This window comes from Lathamus discolor, chromosome 2 (assembly GCF_037157495.1).
Source record: "Lathamus discolor isolate bLatDis1 chromosome 2, bLatDis1.hap1, whole genome shotgun sequence".
Classification (NCBI taxonomy): domain Eukaryota; kingdom Metazoa; phylum Chordata; class Aves; order Psittaciformes; family Psittacidae; genus Lathamus; species Lathamus discolor.
The window spans coordinates 5080006-5103862 of NC_088885.1; the positions used below are offsets into that span (position 1 = coordinate 5080006).

Sequence of the window (23857 nt, forward strand, 5' to 3'; positions counted from 1 at the left end):
TCAGCCTGTCTCCATACAGGAGGTGCTCCAGCCCCTGAGCATCCTCGTGGCCTCCTCTGGACTTGCTCCAACAGCTCCATGTCCTGATGTTGAGGACACCAGAGGTGCACACAGTGCTTTGAATGCTTTCTCTCCAGATCAGCTTGCTTTCCGAATATTGGCCCAAACCATAATACTTGGGAGAATTTATTTGATCCTCTATTTCCTCATTGATAGACAAAGCACTGTTCAGCAAATCAAATATTGCTGCTTCTCACTATGCGCTTGCTATATCCCAAGTTCTCCTCCCTATCTTTTGCAGAAGCATGCATTCACACTTCTGCTTCGGTGTCTCTTTTATTGTCCATCTTTTACATTTAAGCTTTGCTCTCACTTACATTTTTAAGCACAATTAGTATAGCAGAACTGATGGTCCCAGAGGTACAAGCCTAACAGATAGTGCTGAGCCAATCCAATACGCTGGAATGGATTGCAGCTCCCTCTCCAGGTGTGTATTCCTGCAGCCTCATGGCTGCAGGTCTGACCCTGATTCAGCTCCCTGGGTGGACAGAAAGTACCGAAGAGCAAAATGAATGGGTTTTAGCAATCTCAAAGTGTCCTGCCCCAAAGAGAGGGGCAGGATCAGGAGGCTGCAGGAGACAGCAGCAGGGGTAAGCTGTGTGCGGGACTGGCTCGGTCAGCTCCCCTCGCTGATGTCCTCAGTACAGCCCGTAGCCGTACGCAACAGAATTAATAGAATCAACTAGGTTGAAAAGGACCCTTAAAGATCATCAAGTCCAACCTTTACCCCAGGACTGCCAAGACCACCACTAAACCATGTCACCAAAGGCCTCATCCACATGTTTTTTGAACACTTCCAGGCACAGGAACTGCACCTCTTCCCTGGGAAGCCTGTTCCAATACCTGACGCAGCTTCAGGCCTTTGCCTCTTGTCCTATTACTTGTTACTTGGGAAAAGACACAAGCCACCTCCTCTCTCCATCCTTCTTTGAGGTAGTTGTAGAAAGTAATAAGGTCCCCCTGAGCCTTCTCTTCTCCAAAAGGGAGAAGACCACAAAAGCTGAATATGTAATGGCATAAAATAGCCACTCCCAACTCTGTGTCTGCATCATAAGCAGCAGAACTAGGAACACCCATTTCCTGTGAATGCAAGCAATACCTGAGAAAACTGATTTGTGGAAGACTCCAGACAGCTGCAGAATTTTCTTAATTCTGTTTAGGATCTCATGTGGCCCTGAGCCTTTGTTAGACTTGTTAAATTTCTCTTGAAGGAGATGATCTTTCTCTTTTTGGGCTGGATTTAAGTGGTGCTTTTTTCTACATACAGTATTACTGTGAGTTTTTTGCCCAAGTGCTGTGTTGCAATTCAACAAAGCAAACTTCATAAATAACCTATCTGATAAAAAGAAAAAAAAACCCAACAGACCAAACCAAACCAAGAAAAAGCAAAATCAAAACTTACTTTCATGTGAAACAGCCTCTACAGGTACCGTTTCCTCTTTATGCATTTAAGCTCTTCCTTGATTATCTTGCGACCAAGATGTTACAGGTGTGAAATAGATTCCCTTAGCTCATATTCTTCATTCATGTTTTACTATTTCTGGTTTTAAAAGAGCTTAGTGCAAATAACTTCTTACTCAGTATTGGTGGCTGCTCCTCTTTTATGTTTCCTCAGGCAGCAAAGGCTGGGTAATGTTGGCTCTTGTTCCACTCCAGACAGATGAGCATAATCACACCCCGCACCACTGAAACCCCAGAGGATACATTCCCCGGCTTGCCAACATACCCCAGCTAAGCAGGGGACACCCAGCACCCGGCTTTCTCATCATGTCCCATGTGGGTTTTGTACCTGTGTCGAATGCTGAGGCCCTAAAGCCAGCTCTGCGAACCCAACCTGCCCTGCTCTCGCAGGTGCCCAAAGACCAGGATTTCAAACTCTTCCTGCTCCCTGGAATTCAAATGGAGGAAGCCAGCACTTTAGGTATCATTCTTTAAAACCTGATAGTTCATGAACTGCCTGCAATGAAATATTGCCCTGGAAAACCGGTGTTTCCTGAGGGATCAGTCATTGCAACTGGCATTAATCCTCTGGGTTAGCAGTGGGCTTTTTAAATCCAATTCCAGGGCAGTATATAGCAGTTCCTAGATTAAAGACTGGTACGACCTTTTGGTCACCAGCTTATATGCTTTGAAGTAAAGCTGCTTCACCTTCTGGAGTTGGTCAGCCTCGTGTTATACCCTCAAATGAAGGCCCCAAATGACTAAGTGATTTCTAATAGCGACAGAGCAAGTATGCTTTGAGTGTAAACATTTCAGCTCTGCATTTTGAAGCACTTTGGTCAGTGAATGCGATCTCTATCTAGCGATTGCTCCTCATCCATCTCAATTAGCTCACCACCTCCTCCTTGAATCATGGGCTGAAATCTGCATTTTATGGAAAGAGAAAGCAGAACAAAGCAGCAGTTAACTTACAACATGAGGATATAGGTACGCTGATAGCCAGAATGATCCAGGCAATGTCCATCTTGCTGAGACAGATGGTTGCCCTGTGCTGGGGCTTGTCCCCCTCGGTGACATGGGAGATGTTTCCTTGCACTCCAGGTTTCCAGGTCCCGGCAGGAACCAGTCTGTTTAGGAAGTTCCCGGTGGCGGTGGAGCCAGCGGTGGAAATGGAGCTGGACAACCTGGTGGCAGGAGCTGCGGAGAGAGCAGTGCTTAGCAAGGTCACGTTGGTCACCATCCCATGCTGTGTTGGAGAGGGTCCCTTGGGGTCTCCCGCTGCCGGGGAGGAGACACTGACATCAAAACTGGTCTGAACCGAGTGCCCCGCTGCTGCTGTTGCAGATCCAGCGCCAGCAAACAGAGGGACATTTGTACTGAGGTTCAAGGTTACCCAAGAGTTGTTTTTGCTCAGCATATCCCATATGCTGTAGTGGGTGGGTTTAAAAGGCACCGACACCGCTTCAGGATCAGTTGATGGTCCAGCAGTTGTGGTGGCAAAATCTGCCTCCTGCAGCACTAGCTCGGCCCCGTCGCCTCGCTCTGCTTCCCTAAGGCTTCCCGAGGTGCTGCGGTGGGGTGAAGGGTCTGAGTGTGTAGTTCTTGCCAGACCCATGCCGTTCGGATCACCGGATGCTGCGGTCTGGGACTGAAAGGGGTGGTCTGTGAAGGGGCTCCTCAGGGTAGGGAAGGGAGAGTGCAGGGTTGTCTTTAGGTAAGGCTCTGAGGACTCCGTGAAGTTGCCTTTGAAAACCTGGAATATTTTCCCCTTGGGGCGAGTGTGTCCCGAGTACAAAGCACTCTGGTTGTGTAAATGATACGTTTCCTTGTCGCCGAGGCGAGGGCTGCTCGCTTGCTTTTGCCCGGTGGAAGGGGCTTTCTCCACCACGTTGATGGAATGGGGCACGGTGTGAGCAGACGTGGGAAGGGGCTCTGCTGCGTGGTGGTCTTTGTGGCGAGGTGTTGCTCCCATGGCTGTGACAGTGGTAGTGTTCATCGGGAAGCCCTGAGAGGAGGAGACAGTGGGAGACAGTACCTGAACAGAAAACACCAGCTCTTCTGTCAGTGCCAAGATCAGTAGAACACCTAGAGGGAGAAGCACAGAGAGATGGTGAAACACCAGGGACGGACCAGTAGGCAGGGAACGGTATGGCGTGTGTGTCTGGCAGGAAGGGATACCTTCCATGTTCAGAGTTAGCATCCAACTTTGTTGGCTTCTCTGGGAAAATAGGAAGGGAAAGGAAAATCCATGGTGGCCCCATGGCTGTGGAAGAGGCGAGGTGGGAATGGGAAGGTCGCAGGGAATCTGGAAAAATGGGAGAGTATGGACTCAGGACAGTGCCATAGGCAAAAGCATTTAGGGGTAGAAACAAAAGATCTTTTCATCTTTGTTTTGTCCAGGAGGCCTCCAGCTCAATGTCTGCATCACTGTGGGGGTCCTTAGTCATTCCTTTGGCTGCAAAACCCTAAATTGGGCTGCCTCCAGTCTTGGATGTCATTAAGCAATCTGGGGTTTGAGAGAGCAGCTGCTTAGCCCTTGCTGAAAATTAGGTCAAGAAGGGATGTCTGATGAGAAGGCTTCCTGGGTTATATATATGCTGCCCTTTACTGAGCAATTTCAGACAATCTAGTCACGTCTGTTGGAGTATGAGACGTGGACAATCTCCAAATGTTAAAAATGAACAAGAAAACATAAAGAAACAAGAAGAAAATCACAGCCGTCTCTAAAGTCAGGTGACTATGAAGGGACTGACTCAAATCTAACAAATGCCCTTTGCACCCATGTGCAAATGGTGGTACCCTGTTCTGTGCTCGCATGTGCTGTGGAACTGGATTGTATGAAATTTGTCTCCTGCCACTCTCTGCAGTGCACACATCTCATGAAGTACCAGATTCACACCACTGGGAACATCAATTCTTCCATTTATCCCTAGTCCAGATAACAGACATGGGCAGCTGCAGTAGCACAAGCCTCCCTGGGATGCAGGGCTAATACACCGTGAGTTAGTGTGACATGCAGGGACCACATCAATCACACGTCACCATTTCCATATGTTGAAGCTGCTAAGTGTAATGTGGAACTTTGCCCACTAGAAAGCACATGGAATAAATCCATTTTGCACAGTCCATGGAGCATCATCAGACGGCACCATTGGCACTGTGCCAGTGTGGATTTCAGTGTCAGGGTGAAAAATGTTGCCACAGTCTTACTAAATCAGGGACACGCGTTCAGCAAAGCTGCAGGACTCCAAACCTTCCAGCAAAGCCTGTGGAGAACCTTCCTGCCCCTTTCTCCACCCTTCCCAGGTGTGCCAGCTTCCTCCATGAGCATTGTTAGGCCATTTGGTTCTACCCTACTTGGGAAGAATACCTGTTATGGGCACCAGCAGAAAAGGAAGGCAGGGGCTTGAGACAATAAAAGATCTCCGATGAGGTGTCCATTGGGCCCTAGGGCTCTGTGTTGCACGCTGGGCAGATGCAGATGCCATGAAACGTGTTTATTCTGAATCCTGTGCACCATTCACACCCATCTACACGCAGCAAAGCTGACCAAAGGAGCAGTACCTACTCCTCCAACCCAGCTAAATCCTCTACTTTGATCACTAGCTTTGATTTCTGAACCAGAACAGCACAGAATTCTTCAACCAACAGAATTCACCTTATCTCTCCCCCCCCTGCCCCGGCCTCCTGTTCATTCACAGCATCCATAAAATGAAACCACTGACTGGGTAACACAGTGAAAGACTATTACAAGCAATGTACTTGCAATGTGATGTACTTGTAATGTGTGTTACTAATGTGTGTGTTACTGACGCTAAAATTAGCTTTTTGATTTATTTATTCCTGAAATAAAGATCTATGCCAAATAAACCATCGTCTGTGATCCTGCTTCCCGGTTCCCAGCCAGCTGCAGACAACATGCTCTTAGCGGAACACCTCATCGAAGGGAAAACCATATTCCATACACTGAGATGCAACCAGGAGAGCAGACCGTGCTGTATTCATGGAGCATCACTCTTGGAAATGAAAAGGAGAACATATCTGCACATTCCTGGTAGCGCTTATTCTGAGGTCAAGGTCAAAGAAGGTATTCTAGTGTCCATATGGCTAAGACTTCATGCCAAGACAAGTTGCTGCCACAGAACAAATTCAAAGAGGAAAGGATGATGATTTATTTGGGATATGGTGCGTGGAGATAACGGCTCGGGAAACTTTAGCCCTGCTGTTCTGAGCACACAAGAGAAAGTGCATTGGCAAACCTTAGGAGACACTAGATTGGAACGATTATAATGCCTGCTAAGATTTGGGGATGTTCTTTGTGTAACTACTTGCTCTCACACCTCATGCAGAAAAGCATCTCTACTGGGTTAATACTTTTCTTCAGGATCTTCCTCAAGGAGTGAGGAGGTTGACAGCTTTTCTGCATATTGTGCCCTGGGGTTAGAAACCCTGCTCTTTGGCTGAACACCCACCTAACATCCACCTCCACTGCTTGCAAAACTGATAAATCAGAAGCTCACTGCTATAAAGATTAATGAACTCTCTGGGGCAGCCTGTTGTTGTAGCAGGTCACCACACACCAGGCATGGGAAGCCAGATGCATTTAGCTAATACCTGTAGGTGGCTTGTAAAGTGTGATTATTCAAAGGAAATGCAGCATCAGAAGTAATTTATCTGACAATGAACAATAACCCCCAAGACATTTGGCTGTCTCAGGCGGTGGCAGGCACAGTTTGCTTGTCCACTAGGCCCCCTTTAACAGCTTCTGCAGAGCCAACGTGGCCCATAAGCTACTTAGGACTTTGGTTGACTGTTCGAATGGACCACAGGAACTCCTTCAGTGTCAACCAGAGCTAATCGGTGCCCCTAACTACTCAAAAACTGTTTAGTTTAGTGATCACTGTGAAAATAGCCAGTGCTATATATAGGGAGAACAAGATAATAATAAGGACTTCGCAGTGGGCTTTGCTGGCTCTTTCAAGTAGAATTAATTTGCTTTATAATTGGTCAACAGCCAACTGGAAAGCAGAAGTAAAGCTGGAATTGGCATTTCCAGATGGTCTGCATCACTACCTGCTCTGGCTGGATGTGTAATGGCTGCCCAGAGCTCCCAGTTACTTTTCTAACACTTGAGGATATGCAATGTCTTACAAAGTAGGACTCATATTGAGGTCCCTGATATTACACTGCCCTGTTTGTCAATTCCGGCTTAAGCCTAGGAAAATGGTATTCTGAGTTCCTCCACTAAATTGCAGGAGGCATTTATCACAGAAATGGACTTATCCAAACCCTTCAATTTTCCTTCCTTCCCAACCTCTATCTCTGCTTTGCATCGGGAAAAGGGCCATGGTGGGTATGATGCCAACTGTCCCCCAGGCTACCCCTGGAATGAAACCTGGTTGCTATCAAGTTGTCATGGCCAAAGTTTTGATATCCCAGCTGGGACGGTACCCAGCAGATGCCTTTGGCCTGTTCAAAGCACAGTCCAGCAGCTCTTTGCCAAAATCCTTGAGTTTTGGCTGCCTAAGGCTGTTAGGACTGATCTTACTTAGAGCATAAGCCCTTGGGGTTAAGGACTCATGGTCCTTACTATCTGCTGGCATAACGGTAACACAGACTGATGTAAGCACATTATAGCAAATAATAATAATTAATTATATTCGCAAAGGTCAGTTCACACCATTAAGTTTTTTCATAAGGGGCCATTTCTAAGGCATAGGAGCTCAGGCTCAGAAGGGGTCAGACTGGTTTGGCTTCTTAACGCTGTGTGTCAAATTCCCACTTTCGGTGTCTTATTTTATGGCTCCGTTAAAACCATTCAACCCTAATGAGAAGGCTGATTGACCTGATGCCTCTGCAGTGGGAACTGTGTCATCCTGTGGTCTTGCATAGCGCACCGAGACAGGAATTAACACAGAAGGAATTAACTCAAGGATGAAGCACAGCAGAGTGACAGAAGAGTGTACACAGAAGATGCTGATGTGCATTTAGCCATAAAGCCTCCTTCCTAACAACATGGTGCAATCTCAGCAGCATCTCCCCACAGTGCTTCTTCCCATCATACACTCACATGAAGAGCCCAGAAATGGTGTGGACATGAAGAAAATGAAGGAGTTCTTATCCAGCAATGTTTTCAAATGCTGCTCGATGTCCTCAGTGAGTCTCAGGGAAGCTGGGGTTAGGAATACTTTGCTTTCCCAGACTGCAGGGTCCTAACATTTGGGAACTGCCTTGCAGCCCTTCTATTTGCATGCAGGAGGCAGAACTGCCTCCCTCCAGACCAGAAAACCAAAGCAATTCTGGCCTCAGCAGCTGACATCCTTTGACTGCTTTATCTCAGGACCTCAGAAGCCCCTGCTAGAAGCCAGTGTCGTGTCACAGAACAATATGAAAAGGCTTCATTTAGGAGCTAACACTGCTGGTGCTGCACGGGACACTTCATGGGCACTTTTGGGAGCAGCCTTTTTGCACGACACAGCAGAGTCAGCTCATGCGTTCAGCCTCCTCAACGCACCCCCTTTAAATGACACAAACTTTGGATTTACAACCAAGTTCTGATCTAAAGCCTGTGGAAAGGTTCCCAATGACTTTAGCAGGCTTTGGACCAAGTCCTGACTGCCAGAGGCACAGTGGAAACTTCTGAGCTGCACATCCACATTTTCTACAGCAAACGAATGTGCACCACGTGCTCAATGTGGTGTTTGACCCCTTTTGGCCTCTGCTGCCTCAGACCTTGCAGCAGGACAAACAGAGCCAAACAGTTTTGCTTTAGGTAGTCAGGAAGAGCTTTTTGTTCAGAGCCCTACTGCTGGACTGATTTCAGACTGCCATGGGCAGGAGAAGCAAAGGGAGCTTTCCTATAAAGGACCATTATCTACAGACCCAAGGCTTGGGGGCACACGGGCAGTGCAGGGGATGCTGAAGCCTCTCTGCGCTTCCAACACTCCTGACTTACTAACAGTGAGAGAAGGTTGTGCAAAACCTGTTCAAAGCAACAGCAACGTTATTGTTGTGATGAAAGCTTCCTTCACAACACTATTAACTTCTCATGTGTCTCTCCGCAAACCTAAAACGTTACAAGGAGTAAAATGAATCTTTAATAGATGGAAACTGTGCAGAAAGTACAGATCACTACTCTCATTACGGTCATTTTGGTTACGGTTTCTTTGTCATCTGTCAGAGCAGTATGATTTTCATTCACAATAAAGCAGCCCTTGCACAAAGAGTTAAGCAAATTTCACCCATGATTGGTGGCAGAACTGAGGGAAGAAAAAGTAGGTTACTCAGCATAGAACATTTCTCTTCCCTGCCCATCTCTCAGTGGCTGTTACACCAGAACTCCCAGGTGTTAATTTACAAGTTATTGTCTGCTTTCCTGTGTAAGTACCGGGTTGATTAACGCCGACTTCAATACACGAGGTATTGCAGGGAATTAGACACAGACTAACAGCTCTATTTGCAGTAACACAAGCCAGCATCAGCAGAAGCTCTGGAAATCACATGTACAAACACAAATTAAGCAGCGCTCACTGACACTCCCCGTGCAACAACAGTAACGGCGGCTCCAGTTCTCATGTGGCAAGACTTCCCTGCCCTTTAACCACATAAACCCAGGGCAGAACACTAGCACTTCCTCTCAGGTGCTCTTCCATCAGACTTCAAGAGAGTGAGCCTCTAAACCAAAACCCATTCCTCCAGGGAGTTAAACAATGGGTGATGCAAATAGTACAGTATCGTGTAGTCACAGAGCAGGCAGCTCCCAGTTCATTCTCTCACTGCACTACAGACTCACAGATACTACAGGAATGCTTCAGATCCCCTGTTCAGCTAAGTGTACACAGACATCCGAGCTGCTGAACCCTGTGAAAAGGCTTACTGACAATCTAGGACAACAGTAATGACTGAGAGGAGGGTAATAAGAAGAAAGAGCCTGACTCTAGCTACTTGCTTAAGGTAATCACTTACCTGGAAATATCATTTGGGCTTGTCAGCAGACATCCTCACCTGCTCACATCACACGGATTCGGCAGCTTCATCCCTCAGCAGAGAAAGGCAAAACGCATCTTCTCTCTAACGAGGCAGCTGCAGCAGGAGTTGCTGTTATTGTTGGAACTGGTTTGGAGGAATGAGGGCAGAGACAGCCCAGGCAGGCGTGTCTTGCAGGGCTGTGCAGCGAGAGGGCTCGCGCCTTTATGGGCTACCTTTGCCACTGCAGGGCAGGATTACTTACTGAGCCAGACCCCCTCTCTGCCAGCAGATCCACGGGCTGCTTGGTATTCCAGCTTGGTTTCCCATCAAGTCCAGATACAGTTTGTCTGACACGGGGCTATTCAGATGCCAGAGGATTGCTGGCAGTGCTCCTTCGCTGGGAACAAAACAGCCACAAGCACCCCAGCTGCACGCCCTTGGGAGGCTGCTCAGTCCCCATTCCAAGGCAGCGTGCCCTCCCTCCAGCTTTTTGTGTGTGGATGGCTTTTACACATCTACCTCCTGCTCCTGTGCCTCCACCAGACTTCCCACTTCATTCAATTACCTCTAATGATATTAATATTCCTGTCAGAGGGAAACACAGGGAACGAAATCAGAGGATCATCTCTCCTCTGGCATCGAAACGCACGGTCTGGCTTTGATTTCTTCACTCCTCAGTGGTGAATTGGCCATAAAGATCTTCACAGATCCCGTGATTCTTAAAGCCATAATCCTGCCTCTCTTCTTCCATTTCTTCTTTTTCCCCTGTCTCTCTGGCACAGCTGGGTGTCTGGAAGAACACACTGCCTGGAGAGCACACAAACGTGCCCTGTGCAGCCAACTACCCATCCCTCAAAAGGGAAACGGTGCGAGAGCAACAAGTTAGGGGCTTCCTGAGAGCGGTGCGGGGATCCCGCAGGAGTCCCAGGGCAATCCCCACCACCCAGGCTTTGATTCAGAGCCCCTGCTGTGCTGCAGCAGCCCGAGCAGTTTGTTATATGGGCTCCCCACAAAATTCGTTCCTAGTATTTTGCTAGAGAGAAAAGCCAGTTCCTTCTTCACTCTGATCCCACCAGGTGAGAAGATCCTTCTGTTTTCAGGTCTTGATACAAGCCTGTTGCAACCAGACTTCTTTGTCGACGCTGTGGCTGAATCAGACAGGAATGATGCTGGGACAATAGGTTTGAGTTTGGCAGTGCGCGCAGCTATGGGGCCTCCAACAGTGACCCCAGTGCTGACTGAAGTCCCTAATGGGAAGGCTAGGCAGGTGTATATATATATATCACAAGTATATCTTACCCTTAGTTATACAAACTCTGTTTTCACAGCCACAATCATTGCATGAAGGGTATGGAAAGACAAAGTGCAAATTATAATCTGAGATCTGCTTTGCATCCTTGTGTTCTCCTGCTGACGGTTCTTTTCTCCTTCCCATCTGCAGCTCACTTTTCCCCCTTGCTCTTTCCAGTCTGAAGGTTTTTCTAAATAAAGATATGTAGTGCATTATAAACTAAATGGTCCTTACAGATATCAGCTTGTTTAGCAGTTTCTGGAGCTCCAGGCTGATGAAGAGCTTGCTGCTGAAACAATGATTTAGCACGGAGCTGCAGCTGGCATAACAAGAGAACCATGCCACGTATTTAACCTTTGCTGGAGGATTTGCCACATCTGTAAGTAGTAACTCACACAGATTTCTTCCCTGTGTGCTGTCACGGATGGAAACATATGGCTCAAAACTGCAGAGACCATCACTTGGAATTTCAGATGAAAACCCTTCTGAACGACAGAGGCTCTGTGCATTCCCTTGTCCAAAAACACATGGAACAAACCAAAGATCCTTTTAAAAGCATATGAGTATTCCTTGGTCTGACAGCTCCCCCCTCACACAAAGCTTGTCCAGCCCCAGCTTTGCAAATGCACATCCCTTCCTTTCCAGCCTTTACTTGGCAGCAGTTTTTGTTGGCAGGATGCTGTTGCCAAGGGAGACAGAAAGGATGTGCAGCTGGCTTTTCTTTCACCTGCACTTACTGCTGCTGATCCTATTTATGCTACTGCAGAACCTCTGGCTTCTAAGAGACCTCCTGTCAATGTCACCGGACCTTTTGAAGAGTTTTGACAATGACACAAATAGCTGTGGCCTCTGATAGAAAGCTAAAATAGGATCGCACCAAAGAGAGGATGCAGTTGGTGTCACAGATGCCGACTTAAGCAAGAGTATCCATTTCATGAGCAACAACAAGAAGGGGGAAAGGAGGATTCAAAGCCATCTTCAAAAGGTTTCTGACAACTCCCCAGAGCAGTGAGTAACTTCAGATATGGGGAAGTTATATGCTTAGCCTAAGGTAGCTGTGGCTCTGGCAGGCAATTCACCCCATCCACACATTGACTAGTACCCCAGAGAGGCTCCTCTCTTGCCATTAGCAAGAGGTCACATAGAGGATGATGAGCTTTAACCAGATGTCCAGCTTTCAGGTGATGAGAATTAGGTGAGACGAATCCCACCTCATATCCCTCCATCTGTTTACGTGGCATCATCATAAAGCAGAGCGAGAATTTGTTTAGTGCAAAAGAGGGATAACTAAAAGTGATGTTTGAAAAGGTGAAATGCAGTCTTTCTATTGCAGTACCTTCCAGGAGAGGAAATCCCACTGCTTTGGCCATTCAGAACCAGTTTCTCCTGAACACCACGCAACAAGCCTTAGAGAGCAACACTTCCTGGAGTATTGTGTGCAGTTCTGGTGTCCTCAACATAAAAAGGACACAGAACTGTTGGAACAAGTCCAGAGGAGGCCACGAGGATGATCAGGGGACTGGAGCACCTCCCGTATGAAGACAGGCTGAGGAAGTTGGGGCTGTTCAGCCTGGAGAAGAGAAGGCTGCGTGGAGACCTCAGAGCAGCCTTCCAGTACCTGAAGGGGGCCTATAGGGATGCTGGGGAGGGACTCTTCGTCAGGGGCTGTAGTGACAGGACAAGGGGTAACGGGTTCAAACTTAAACAGGGGAAGTTCAGATTGGATATAAGGAGGAAATTCTTTCCTGTTAGGGTGGTGAGGCACTGGAATGGGTTGCCCATGGAGATTGTGAATGCTCCATCCCTGGCAGTGTTCAAGGCCAGGTTGGATGAAGCCTTGGGTGGGATGGTTTAGTGAGAGGTGTCCCTGCCCACGGCAGGGGGGTTGGAACTGGATGATCTTGAGGTCCTTTCCAACCCTAACTGTTCTATGATTCTATGATTCTATGAAGAGTGGACTAGAGCAAGACAGCCCTTCCATGGTAACGCATTAGGAAGCATTTTTCTTTCCCATATTAGAGGGTAAGTGAGCAAGCACTAATTCAGATGAAGCAAGGAGCTGCTGCCTCTCAAAGAAACAGCATGCAAGGCAAGATGTCTGGTGCCTGGAAGACAGCACAAGCAAGCAGGAGCCACAGCTTCATGCACAAGCCTTTTCCAAACAACCACAGCTCCTGGACCTGCTGCACTCCTTCCAAAACCCTCCCACCTGCAGTTGGAGGCAAACAAGTCCGAGGCTTTTGATTCCAGAACCACATTATACATCTTTTCCAAACCTACCCTCCAGCTTTAATTTACACTGACTTACCCATCAATCAGGACACGTATTCTAGACCCAGGATGCTCTTTCATTACTGCACAGTCATTTTTAGCTTGCCTTTTCTAAGGAAACCTTTGTAAGGACAGGTTGGCTATCCCTCTGCCCGTCTTTGAGCCACGGCTAATTGCAAGTACTGCAACACACTGTAGGAGGACTGGTCAGGAGGCAGAGCAGAGCACCCTACTCAAGGATCCCTCTGCTGCAACGATTCAGGCCTTTTTTATTCCTCTATTTGCAAAAGCTGTGCTTAAATTCTCCAGCTGCAGGTGCAGAGATGGTGATGCTACAGCCAGAAGGGATGTTATAGCTAGGCAGAGGCTGACTAACTTCTACCCTGAAGGTATTGCGCTCATTTCATCTGTTCACTGAAAGTAATTTGGATGATGTATTACTTATGCTTCCTTCAAGCACATTATTACTTCCAAGTGCGTGGTTACCCTTGTGCCTGATCTCCAATGAGAGCTTGTAATGAAGAGCTTGCACCAATTTGTTATGTGAGCAGGTAACACGTAATTCTAAAGTAACCATTATATTTACCTGCAGGAAGGCTTTACTCTGAGGTTTGGACCAGTTGAAGCAAAAGGGACACTGTGCCTCAGAGTGAGCAAATACTGGCGACTTCCATAGTTATTCACAGCCTCAGTTTATCATCTGGGCAAGTAAGAACCAAACCAGGTCAGGATGCAGGGAGTCAGCATTTCCAGTACAGGGGACCGGCTCTGCGGGTACAAAAGGTCATTGGAATAGGGATAATCCCCAAGGTGGACTTGGGCTATAAAAGGCAGTGAGCGTTTCCATGCCCAGATTTTCTCCTGTGAGCACAGCCTGAGGATATAAGGTTATGTATAAACCAGCCAGAAAGGCTGTAATGTGCTGCTTTTATTATCTTCTGGATTATACAGGGCTAGCAAAGCCTCTGGAGTGGATGTCAGGTTGCTAAGGAAAGAAGCGAGCTGTTACTTTCCATTCCTGTTCATTCTTCTATAGACTAGAGACAGCTTTCATTTGGCTTCTGGAACAAAAGCTTGTATTGCTTCTTAGCTGTCCTGAGTTGAACCTAGCTTCAACTAAAGCTGATTTCAGAATAACCTGGATGCTCACCATGGCCCAGCTGCACTGAGCCACATGGGTGCTCCATGAGGTCTGCTGATGGCCTGAGGGGGTCAGAAACTGGAGGTACATGCTTGAAACTCAGGTGGGTCAGGGGGGCAGGTTGCATTATGACATACCAAGATAAAAGGGAAAGAACAAATTCCCTCCCTGGAAGTATCAGCTGCTCACTGCAGAGATAAAGAAAGGGGGGTTTGCTCCATTAGACTGAGATACGGATTTTTGCCATCCTTCGAAAGCTGGGTATCGGTCTGGAAGGAACAATGGTCCAGCTTGGTGCTGTAAATCAAACATTCCTCTAAGTAAGGTCACAGCAGCAGCTGGATATAATTTCTGCTAATAAGAGCAGGACTCTGCTGCTTATATTTCGCTCAGTGTTACTGCTCCTGCATTAGATTCACAAGATGGAGATATGCAATATCATAAGCAAAAACCATAAGGATGAGATGGCATGGGGCTGCAGCATTACCTGATGAGTCAGGGCATCAGTAATTCAAGTGGAAAGGCATATGAAGTTAGGAAGAGGATCTCACTTTAGAAAAATACGCTCTACCAACTCCGCAGTTCACTTCTGCAATTCGTATTTCCTATGCAGCATGCATGTAGTTACACAGCAAGGTAAAACGTTTCACATTTCCATATGGATAGTCTCTTTTGTGTGTGCTGCTTCAGAGTGTCATTTCAAACACGTGTTTGTCCTTTATTTTCCTAGGCCTGTCTTTTCATGGGAAACTACTGCATATCTGAAATATCATTTACATTCAATGCTTTAAGTGTTCATAGTGGACTCAGGTCATCAATTTCATCTTGCCTGAAACATTACTGATATATGCTCTTCTTTGCACCATTAACACAGAATCACTGTTTGGAATAATAGTAATAATAATAAGAAGCATAACCCCTATTGCAGCATTATTCTCACAAGTAAGATGTTTAATTTGCCTCTCCTTTCTGGTTCCACCAGCCTCTAACTATGCAGAAGAGAATCTGCTTCACCCATTCCTGACATGTCGTCGCCTCCACACTTAATTCTATTTTGGAAGGAAATTGGACTGACAACCCTAACCACTTCTGATTATTCACACAACAGCCCTTGTGAAGAGATTAAACGTACCAGCTTTTCCGTGTTGCCCTGTCAGCACACAGCCCTTCAGGGATCTTCTCTCGATGTGAAAGTTAGCTCAGCCCCAGGGTGCATCCATCCTTGACTTCTGTTTCGTTAATACCAGTTATGTTGTTGGTGATATGACGTGGTCATCTTAATCTCTCCGCTTTCCCCTCCAGCAGCTACACTGGGAGCCTCATTCCATTGCACTTCAGTCAGGTTATTACACAGCTCCCAAAGCGTGGTATCTACTCTTCAGCTACTACTGATGGGGCCCAGAGTCAGCTCTTCTCCTGCCTCTCCCCTGCACCATCTCCCCTCTAGGAACACAGTGGCTGAGTGATGCTGCACAGCAGAGCACCCCGTGCTCAGACACCTCTGCCTTTACAGCAAACGTGCAGCCTGGGTGCCCCATGCTGAGAAAGCATCCCAGGAGCAATGTCCTAATGTGTCTCTAGCCCTGTGATCCGACTGCCTCTGCTCTTGAAAGCTATCGATTTGTTTCCTGGTGGAAGTGCACAAATGCCAGCCATGTAATGGGAACATTCGATCTGCGGTGGTTTCAGTGCCTGCCTCAGTGGCAGCACCTGGCTTTGCTGCGCTGCCCTTAATATGTATGACTGCCTGGAGCCCACGGAGGGCCTGAGATCTCCTGATGCATCAGCAACAAACTCCAAACACAGCTGAGAGTTGTTTCCTCAGAAACAATGCAACTGCAAATGTACCCAGTGATGCATTTGGGAAGACAAATTCATCTCTGAAATAGCTCATAACATGGTTTTACAGCTTACACTGTTTTTTGACAGCTAAACCCAAGTTATCCGGCATGAACAAAGGTCAGTGGCTGAAATGTCTAAGATAACAAGAACTTGCTGTTCAAGCATTCTGAATGAACCGCAATTAAACATCACTCTGGGTCCTCCACAGATGCTGCAAGAGCTGTGCGGCAGGCAGATGTTACATTCCCAGGAAATGCACTGATAATACTGACGTAAGTGTCTTGTCACACTTTTGCTTTATTACATTTTCCCCTTCCTCTCTCTCCCCTCTCTCTTTTTAAGCATTCTCAACTGTCATTGTACCCGAGGAGCAGAATTATCCCCACAGTAAAGTGCAATATCGGAAAGCAATTCTGTTTGGAGACAGAGCGCTAAGTGTGGCACATCAGCGTTAAAGCTGCAGGAGAACATTAGTCTTTGCATTAACATTAACTACCATGGCTAAGAGAATGTATTAGCAGCAGCCTTAGTACAGGTCAGGACACCGAGAGGAAGGAATATCAAGAAGCATTATAGGAAGGACATAATTTTAAGAGAAAGTGCTGAGTTTCAGCCCCATTCAATACAAGCTGAAAGGACTGCATGGAAATAAATAACAGAAGGCTTGCTTGAGGAACCAATTCCAGGACCACAAATAGCAGTGTCAGGAAAAGTCCACTGGGACAGATGGTAGCTTCTGCTGCACTGGTGTAAATCCAGGACAACTCCTCTGCAATCAGTGAGATTATGCAGCATACAAATGACTCTGAGAGGAGAACACAGAAATAAAGGAACCAAGGGGAAGCTCAGGTTAGATCTAGGGCAGAAGCTCTTCCCTGTGAGGGTGCTGAGGCGCTGGCACAGGGTGCCCAGAGAAGCTGTGGCTGCCCCATCCCTGGCAGTGCCCAAGGCCAGGTTGGACACAGGGGCTTGGAGCAACCTGGTCTGGTGTGAGGTGTCCCTGCCTGTGGCAGGGGGGTGGAACTGGATGAGCCTTAAGGTCCCTTCCAACCCAAACCGGTCTGGGATCCTATGATAACCAACAGAAGTAAAACATGGTTGGGAACTGAAGACCAATGACCAAATGAGAAGTAAGAAATAATCTGAAGATTTATGTCCAATAAGAACTGGAAGGAGTAGTCAAAGGAATGGAGAGGCTTAGCTTTTGTTCTCTTCAAATCTGGGTGCTGGGTGGGCCACCTGAAGACATCATGACAGCACAGCACAACCAGTGCTTGGGTGCTTAATTCCCCCCTTTACCTGGCTTGTTGGAAATCAGGGGTTCCAACAAATAGGCGATTTAAATAAAATCCAAGTGGTTGCATGCCAAAGCTGCTTGGCCCAAGATTATTCACAAACAGCAACTTGTTTATAGCAGCTAAACCCAAGTTATGTGGCATGAACTAAGGCTGAAGTGCTTCAGATGACAACCAACATATAAGGTTGTGTTCTGATGCAGTCAGAATTTGACTTCTTGTTTTGGGCACTGGAGCAAGAGCTGCTTCCATCTGATGCCAGTGACATCACCCTTGTGCCAAAAGCATCACACATGGTAAACCCTTAACCAGGACCAGGGTGAGAGCAGGCAGATAAAGCAAGAGGGAGCAGCAAATTCGACATGAACCTCTGCTGTCACAGGCCTAAAGCAAAGGAGATTTCTGAGGGGACATACAGCATGCAGCTTTTTATGCAGATGCATTACTCTCTCATTCTGCCGTGCTTATTATATTTATTCAACAGTGTCCCTGTTGGGAGCTGCTCCTGCCTGCCCTTTCACTGTCAATTACATTGCCAGAAACACAGCAGCACCTACAGCAACTTTTCTATTGCATTACAACTATTTCCTTAAGATGACCTTGGGTCCACGATACATTTCAGGAGAGAAATAAAACAAAGAGAGGAAAAAATGACACAGCAACAGTCTGCAGCAATTTGTTTGTGAGGGTGGTGGGATCTGAGCTTGCATATTACCAGCAAACACTGCGTACTTGCTAGGGCAATATAAAGCATCTCGTACTCAGAGCTCTGTGTCAACTTCTGCCTCTGTCTAAATTAATGCTTCCAATTAGTTCTGTTTTATTGCACATCCATCACAGCAGATTCACTGTTAGGGCTTTGAACAATGCAAACCCATATACGGGTAATTATGGAAAACTACACTGAGCAAGACACAAATGCTTTGTAAGTATCAGCAGGGCCTGGGGAGCTTTCCAGGGCTTTTTCTCATACGCGCCACTTCGACAGTCAGGTTCATCTTTGGGTTTAGGAACCAGCCGAAGTCAAAGGCTGTGTAACTCTTCACACCAGGTGCACACTTGGCTGCTTTGCTTTTTCAGCATGGCTCTTGAGAAATCATCCACCTACCATGCACGTGTCCCAAGGCATTAACTGAGCTTCCAAGCTACGTGGCACATACCATGTAGGGGGAAGAAATAGCTAGACTTATTCCTTGAAATGACATCATATTACCTAACTTACCCAGTGCCGTTTCCAAACGTTCCCTCTTTTTACATATAAAACCTTTGGCACACATTAAAAATATATGTGGAATAGCTTAGAAAGGACTATAAAGATGGCAAAAAGGAAGATCGTACTTAAGCACCAGCCAAAATGATGGCTCCCTAATAAGCTTGTGGTTTTAAGAGACACTGAACTGTCACAATAATGATTTAACTGGGCTAAAACTTTCCAGGCTTGGAGGCAGTCCAGATATAATATTTCCAGAAGACAGGAGGAGAAGGAGCAATATAAGGCTCAGCCCCCAACTGAAGCAGAGCAAGTGCTTGTCTCTGCTCATTCATCAGGGTCTCACAAGCACCCTGTTACCACTGGAGCAGCCACTCTTGGCAGTGGTTGGTGAAAAAGCGAATATAATGACAACAACTCTTAGGAGCTATTTTAAAAAGGATCCCTGAAAACAAAATATATCTTTACTTTTTAAAATGAACCATTATGCAGAATTGTTGGAAAGCAAAACGACGACACCAAACTGATCTGAGCAGGAGATCTCCACTGATTCTTTATTGCCCAGTCACCTCTAAAGTGGTTCTGGAGGCACAGAGAGAGCACGACCTCCCTCAACAAGACCCTTCTGACACAGGAGGACTGTTTGCGTAGCACTGAGTTACCTTGCTTACCACAGACCTTGATGCGATGGATGTGGATGAGGGGATGCAAGGACAGGGATGAGGATGAAGAGGAAAGGGTGCAGCTGGAAAGCTCTGCCTCTTGGTTTCTGGAAAAGAGAAGCGCCCAAGGGCAGGCTGAGTCACTTTGCAGGGAGCTGCTCTGCTTCACTGCTGCTTGAAAGGGAAACCTTTTGAATCTTGCTCTCTTTGTGGCTTCAGAACCACAATGACCTAGTGAGAAAGAGAGGGCATCACAAGCTCTGGGGCCAGGACCAGCAGATGCACATAGCACCAAGGTTTTCCTACTTGCTGCCATAAAGCCCATACGGGGAAGGGGGGCGGGGGGGGGGGCTGGGAGAAAAATCATGGATGAAACCAGCAGGTTGCTCTAGAAACTATTCTTTAAAATCCTTTAAGTTTTAGTAAAGATTCAGATCTTTTTCTACAAGAGGCTAAGACTTGTCCTGTGTGATTCCAGTCTTTTTAACTCCAGAGAGTGTTAACTTTTCCGCAAGAGGTGGAGGTAAAGAGCCAGTGGGACAGAGGGAGGGAGGCAGGCAGGAAGGAAGGAAGCAAGCAAGCAAGCGGGCAGCAGGACTTGTGGTGTGAGCAGGTACCACCTAGCCCTTCATTTTCAGTTCCTGGCACAGGTAACGCATACACTTGACCATCTTGCAGCACTTCAGAGCAATGGACCAGATCCTCAGCTCACTTAAGTCACCTGGCCCTACTGAAACCCAAACCCCACAGCCTGGAGCTATGCTGGCTGGCTCCGTACCTGCAAAGCTGCAAGGCCAAGTGTGCTTTATCATTTCATGACGTTTTCACAACACGCTAACAGCCAGCAGTGCAGAGAAGCCCTCCAAAGCTCCAGCCTCATCATAGCGGCACAGTTCATTAACAGGCTTGTGTCAGTGCCTGCTTCTCCCTACACCTCCGTCCTGAGACAGTGCTGGTTAGCTAGTAACCTTCAACTAACACCCTGCTTGCAAAGGTGAGGAGAAAAGGGCAGACAGAAGGAGAAGGGAGAAGAGGAATAACGTTTTTAGGACAAAATGGTATTCTCCATTCACCCACAGGCATGAATATGCTCAAACACACCCTCCACAGAGTAAGAGTTGCTGATAGCAGCTAGTTATGCAAATCCATTCCTAGCAGATGCTAGTGATGAACACTTACATGTCTTTCTGTGATGTGTGTATGATTATGCTGAGTCTTCTTGTCCAAAGATGCAATCTCTGGACTCGCGAGGCATCCCTTCTGTGTCCCCAGAGGCACAGGCATGCTGTAGCAGCAGTGGTGGGGGAATAAGGCTGGGCATAGCAGTGTCATTTCTAACGCTTGTATTAGAAATCATATCATATATCATGAATAATATATATTTCATCTTGATTAGCTGTTCTTTTTATCAATAAACATATTAGAAAAAAATGCAATCTTTTATAGTGTAGATCCTCTTCCACTAAATGCATCAGGGGCTTTCATTTGTTGGAAGTTAGAAAAAACTACCGGGACAGACTGCCCAAGAAAGACAGTCCCATGGATCAGATGGAGCATGCTGAGGTGGTCTGAAGTGTCCACACAGTGCTCACTGGAACAGGAGATATAAATCCAGACTTGTGAGGCTCCTTGGCAATCTCTCTTACAGACCCTGGGCAAAAACATCTCATACGGAGGAATCATCTCGACATACGTCAAAATCTCCTATCATGCATGCACAGCATACAGCTTATGAAGATAAACCCATTTTAAAGGATGCCTGCTTACGCAAAGGGAAGCCACAATCCCATTTGCTTAACTCTAAATGTATGTCACGACGGCTGAAGCTCAGCCCAGGTGTTAAGGATTGAGTGCTCTGACTCAATCTAAACCTGGAGGGCCTTGCTGAGGCACACGGCTGCTGGACCAAGCAGAGAATACATCAAGAGATGCCAGTGGATGGCTGGGCCTTTTGGGGAGGCTTCTTGCGATGGTTCAGGAGTAGGAAGACTCCATTTCCTACCTGCTGTTCATCTGCAGTTTGCCTGATGCAGCACATGGCAATACAACACCAGGCAGGGGCTGGAAAGATTCACTTTCTGTAAATACACTGTGGTTGTAAGGGGGGTTAACACGTTTGTTCCCTTTAACCATTTACAGCTGACAGTGATTTTTCCTGGGACAAGCAGCTTATTTGAGGATGAAGGGGCAGATTTGGTGGAATTTTAAGTGGAATTCATGTGGAATTTCAAGCAAAAGCTCAGCTTGCCTGAAGCCACAAAATTCACCCAATGAAAAGCCCAAGTCAAAGGCTGGTTCAGACCCTCTCAATGGATTTAAGTGTCCAATCCCACAATATCCTGATGAGATGTAATCTCTGCTTGTGTTCTGGGTTTCTAAGAAACGGAAGTTTGTCTCTCCTGTCACCAACATATCAGGTCGAAGCCCCAGACTGACACTTAAATGGCAGCATTATTTAACTACCACTCTCTAGAATGGGGAAGACATTAGAGAAACCCCTGCAGACATCAGGCCTAGAGCATTGCTTTAAGGATGGAAAGGAAGAAGGAAGGGCAAGGAGGTGCCTTCAGAGAGAAAGGCAGAGGAAGGAAAAAGGGGAACAGAAAAATAGGAATGGAAAATGGCAGAGTATGCATATTTTCCTACCAAGCAACACTGGATACAAGAAGCATGTCCAGAATGATGTTATCTGCAAAGTTATTTGCTATATGTGGCCAAATCCTACCTCTGATCATTGCACAAATCTCCCATCGACACGGCTGAGGTATTTACTCCATGCTGAATGACCATTACTTATACTTCAGCCCATGGTTTTGCATCAGAGCTGGAGCTGGGCATTTTGTGCACAATAAACCTGACATTCACCCTGTTTAACACTGTAGGGGAAACAAACTTCTCCATGAACACATACAAAATGCCAAGATCAGTCCTGCCCTCTGGCTGGTGTTTCAGTGAGGCTACACTGCTCTATTTCAACCCCATATGTGGCCTTTGACTTGAACTGCTCCCAACTCCAGCACTATTGAATTGATTTCCTTCTGTCTTCTCCTTCATCACCGAGCTCTATAGAGCAAGGCGAGTTCAGATTTCCTAGCGTCAGCTGTTTCTGAGTTAGGAGGGCAAAGAAGCTGCAGCCTGAACGAATAGGAATAGCTGGTTTCTTTTCACACCCATGTATCATAAAAACAGCCAGTCTGATTTTTGCTGGGAGTTCTCAAAATAGTCACCTTTAGGCTGAGGCCAAGTACCGGAGGAACCTGCTCGAGAAAATTAGGAACAAGTGGAAAATGGGGGTAAAATCAGTTTGAAGCCATAACAGTGATGTGTTTCCACAGGACTGATTAGCAATTCTCGTATCTCCATCATAAATCAGCTTTCTAAGAGCCTACATGCTCCTGAGTGGGACTGCAGCTTTCTTCTTTCCTAGAAGAGACGTTTTTGCTCATAGCATTAAGTAATCATAGGCTGTTTAGGGTGATTTTAATCTGTCTCTTACATCTGGCAGACAGGAACCCTGCCATGGTGACTACTGGGAACATCAGCAGGGCTTCACCCAGACTCTTGCTCACCGCCTGCTTTGGCAGCCCCATCTTTCAAGTTCAGTCTTACAGCCCAGACTGCAGCTAGAACTGCATGAGCAGACCCACACTGCTGCTCACAAAGGTTTTATCATCATCCAATTCATCTATGACTTTCACACTGAAATATGTCAATCGGATGAGGGGCCCTCACTGCTTTAGTTATTGCAGGGACACTGTAGTTGCCCATTCGTTCTCCGATGAACACCGGCACCCATGTTTGTCTTCTGCAGCTTTGTTAAGAGCAAAATAGACAGTTAAAACTCTGAGCCACTGGAAGCAAAAGCCCCAACTCCAAATGCTCATAATGGAGGGTTGAAGAGGAATTTGAGTTTGGTGCTTAAAAAACAGTTTTCTTTGTTGCACGTAAGATGCACAGACTGACAAGAAAAGCTGCTTTAGTGATTTAGTTATCCCTTCATTGCTAAAAATCATGTGCACTTGAAAACCTTCTGACCAGCCTAAGTGCATGCACTTCTTTAGCCAAAGGCAGTGGTTATGGAACACTACTTAACTACCCTGTTTCACATGCCATTCCCTAGGACAGGGCATCAAGTATAGCATGCAGACACTGAGGACATCACATGGGGCTACCACGTGAAAACATGTTATTACTCAGTCGTCACGCTGTCAAAAGCTGCAGCCACTCACTGCTCTAGTGAGCCATGAACGACTTGTTTTGCTCCTGATCAAGTTCTCTTGGCAAGAATAGAAATACTGAGACGGAAATGCTCATATGTAGTTCACCAGCATTATGGTGATGATCAAGGGCAAGTGCTGTGGGCAGAAGACAGGAGTTTCTCAAGGATCTGGGTGCCACTTCATGCTTCTAAGAAAAAAAGCTTGCATAGTCCTCCTGTGCCATCAGGATTCCCAATCAGGTTCGATCTCTCCCTGATGCTCTGACAATGATCAGGACATACCAAGGTGCAAGGGAGAGCAGGATCTGCCTTTCCACGAGGCACTTGTGATGCACTGAAGTCACGGGGGTTACAGAAGCAGAGCTGAGGGCAGATTTGGCCCCGTTATCTTTTGGCTGTTTTGAGAAATGAAGTGTAATAGTGAAGCTGTTCCTCTTCAGAAATGACTTACAGGGTGT

The 23857-nt window shown here is 46.7% G+C and overlaps 1 protein-coding gene across 8 annotated transcripts in view; it reads right to left on the minus strand.

Moving 5' to 3' along the window:
* The window catches only part of TMEM108 (transmembrane protein 108), a 254374-nt gene that overhangs the window by 9712 nt on the left and 220805 nt on the right, over positions 1–23857 (minus strand). For 7 of the 8 annotated variants that reach the window (XM_065665572.1, XM_065665574.1, XM_065665575.1 and 4 more), the window contains one exon: positions 2473–3585. In XM_065665572.1, the coding sequence (XP_065521644.1) occupies positions 2473–3585 (1113 nt within the window). Of the gene's footprint in view, positions 1–2472; positions 3586–9465; positions 9647–23857 lie in introns of those variants that run through there. The other variant, XM_065665577.1, reaches the window with a different exon arrangement.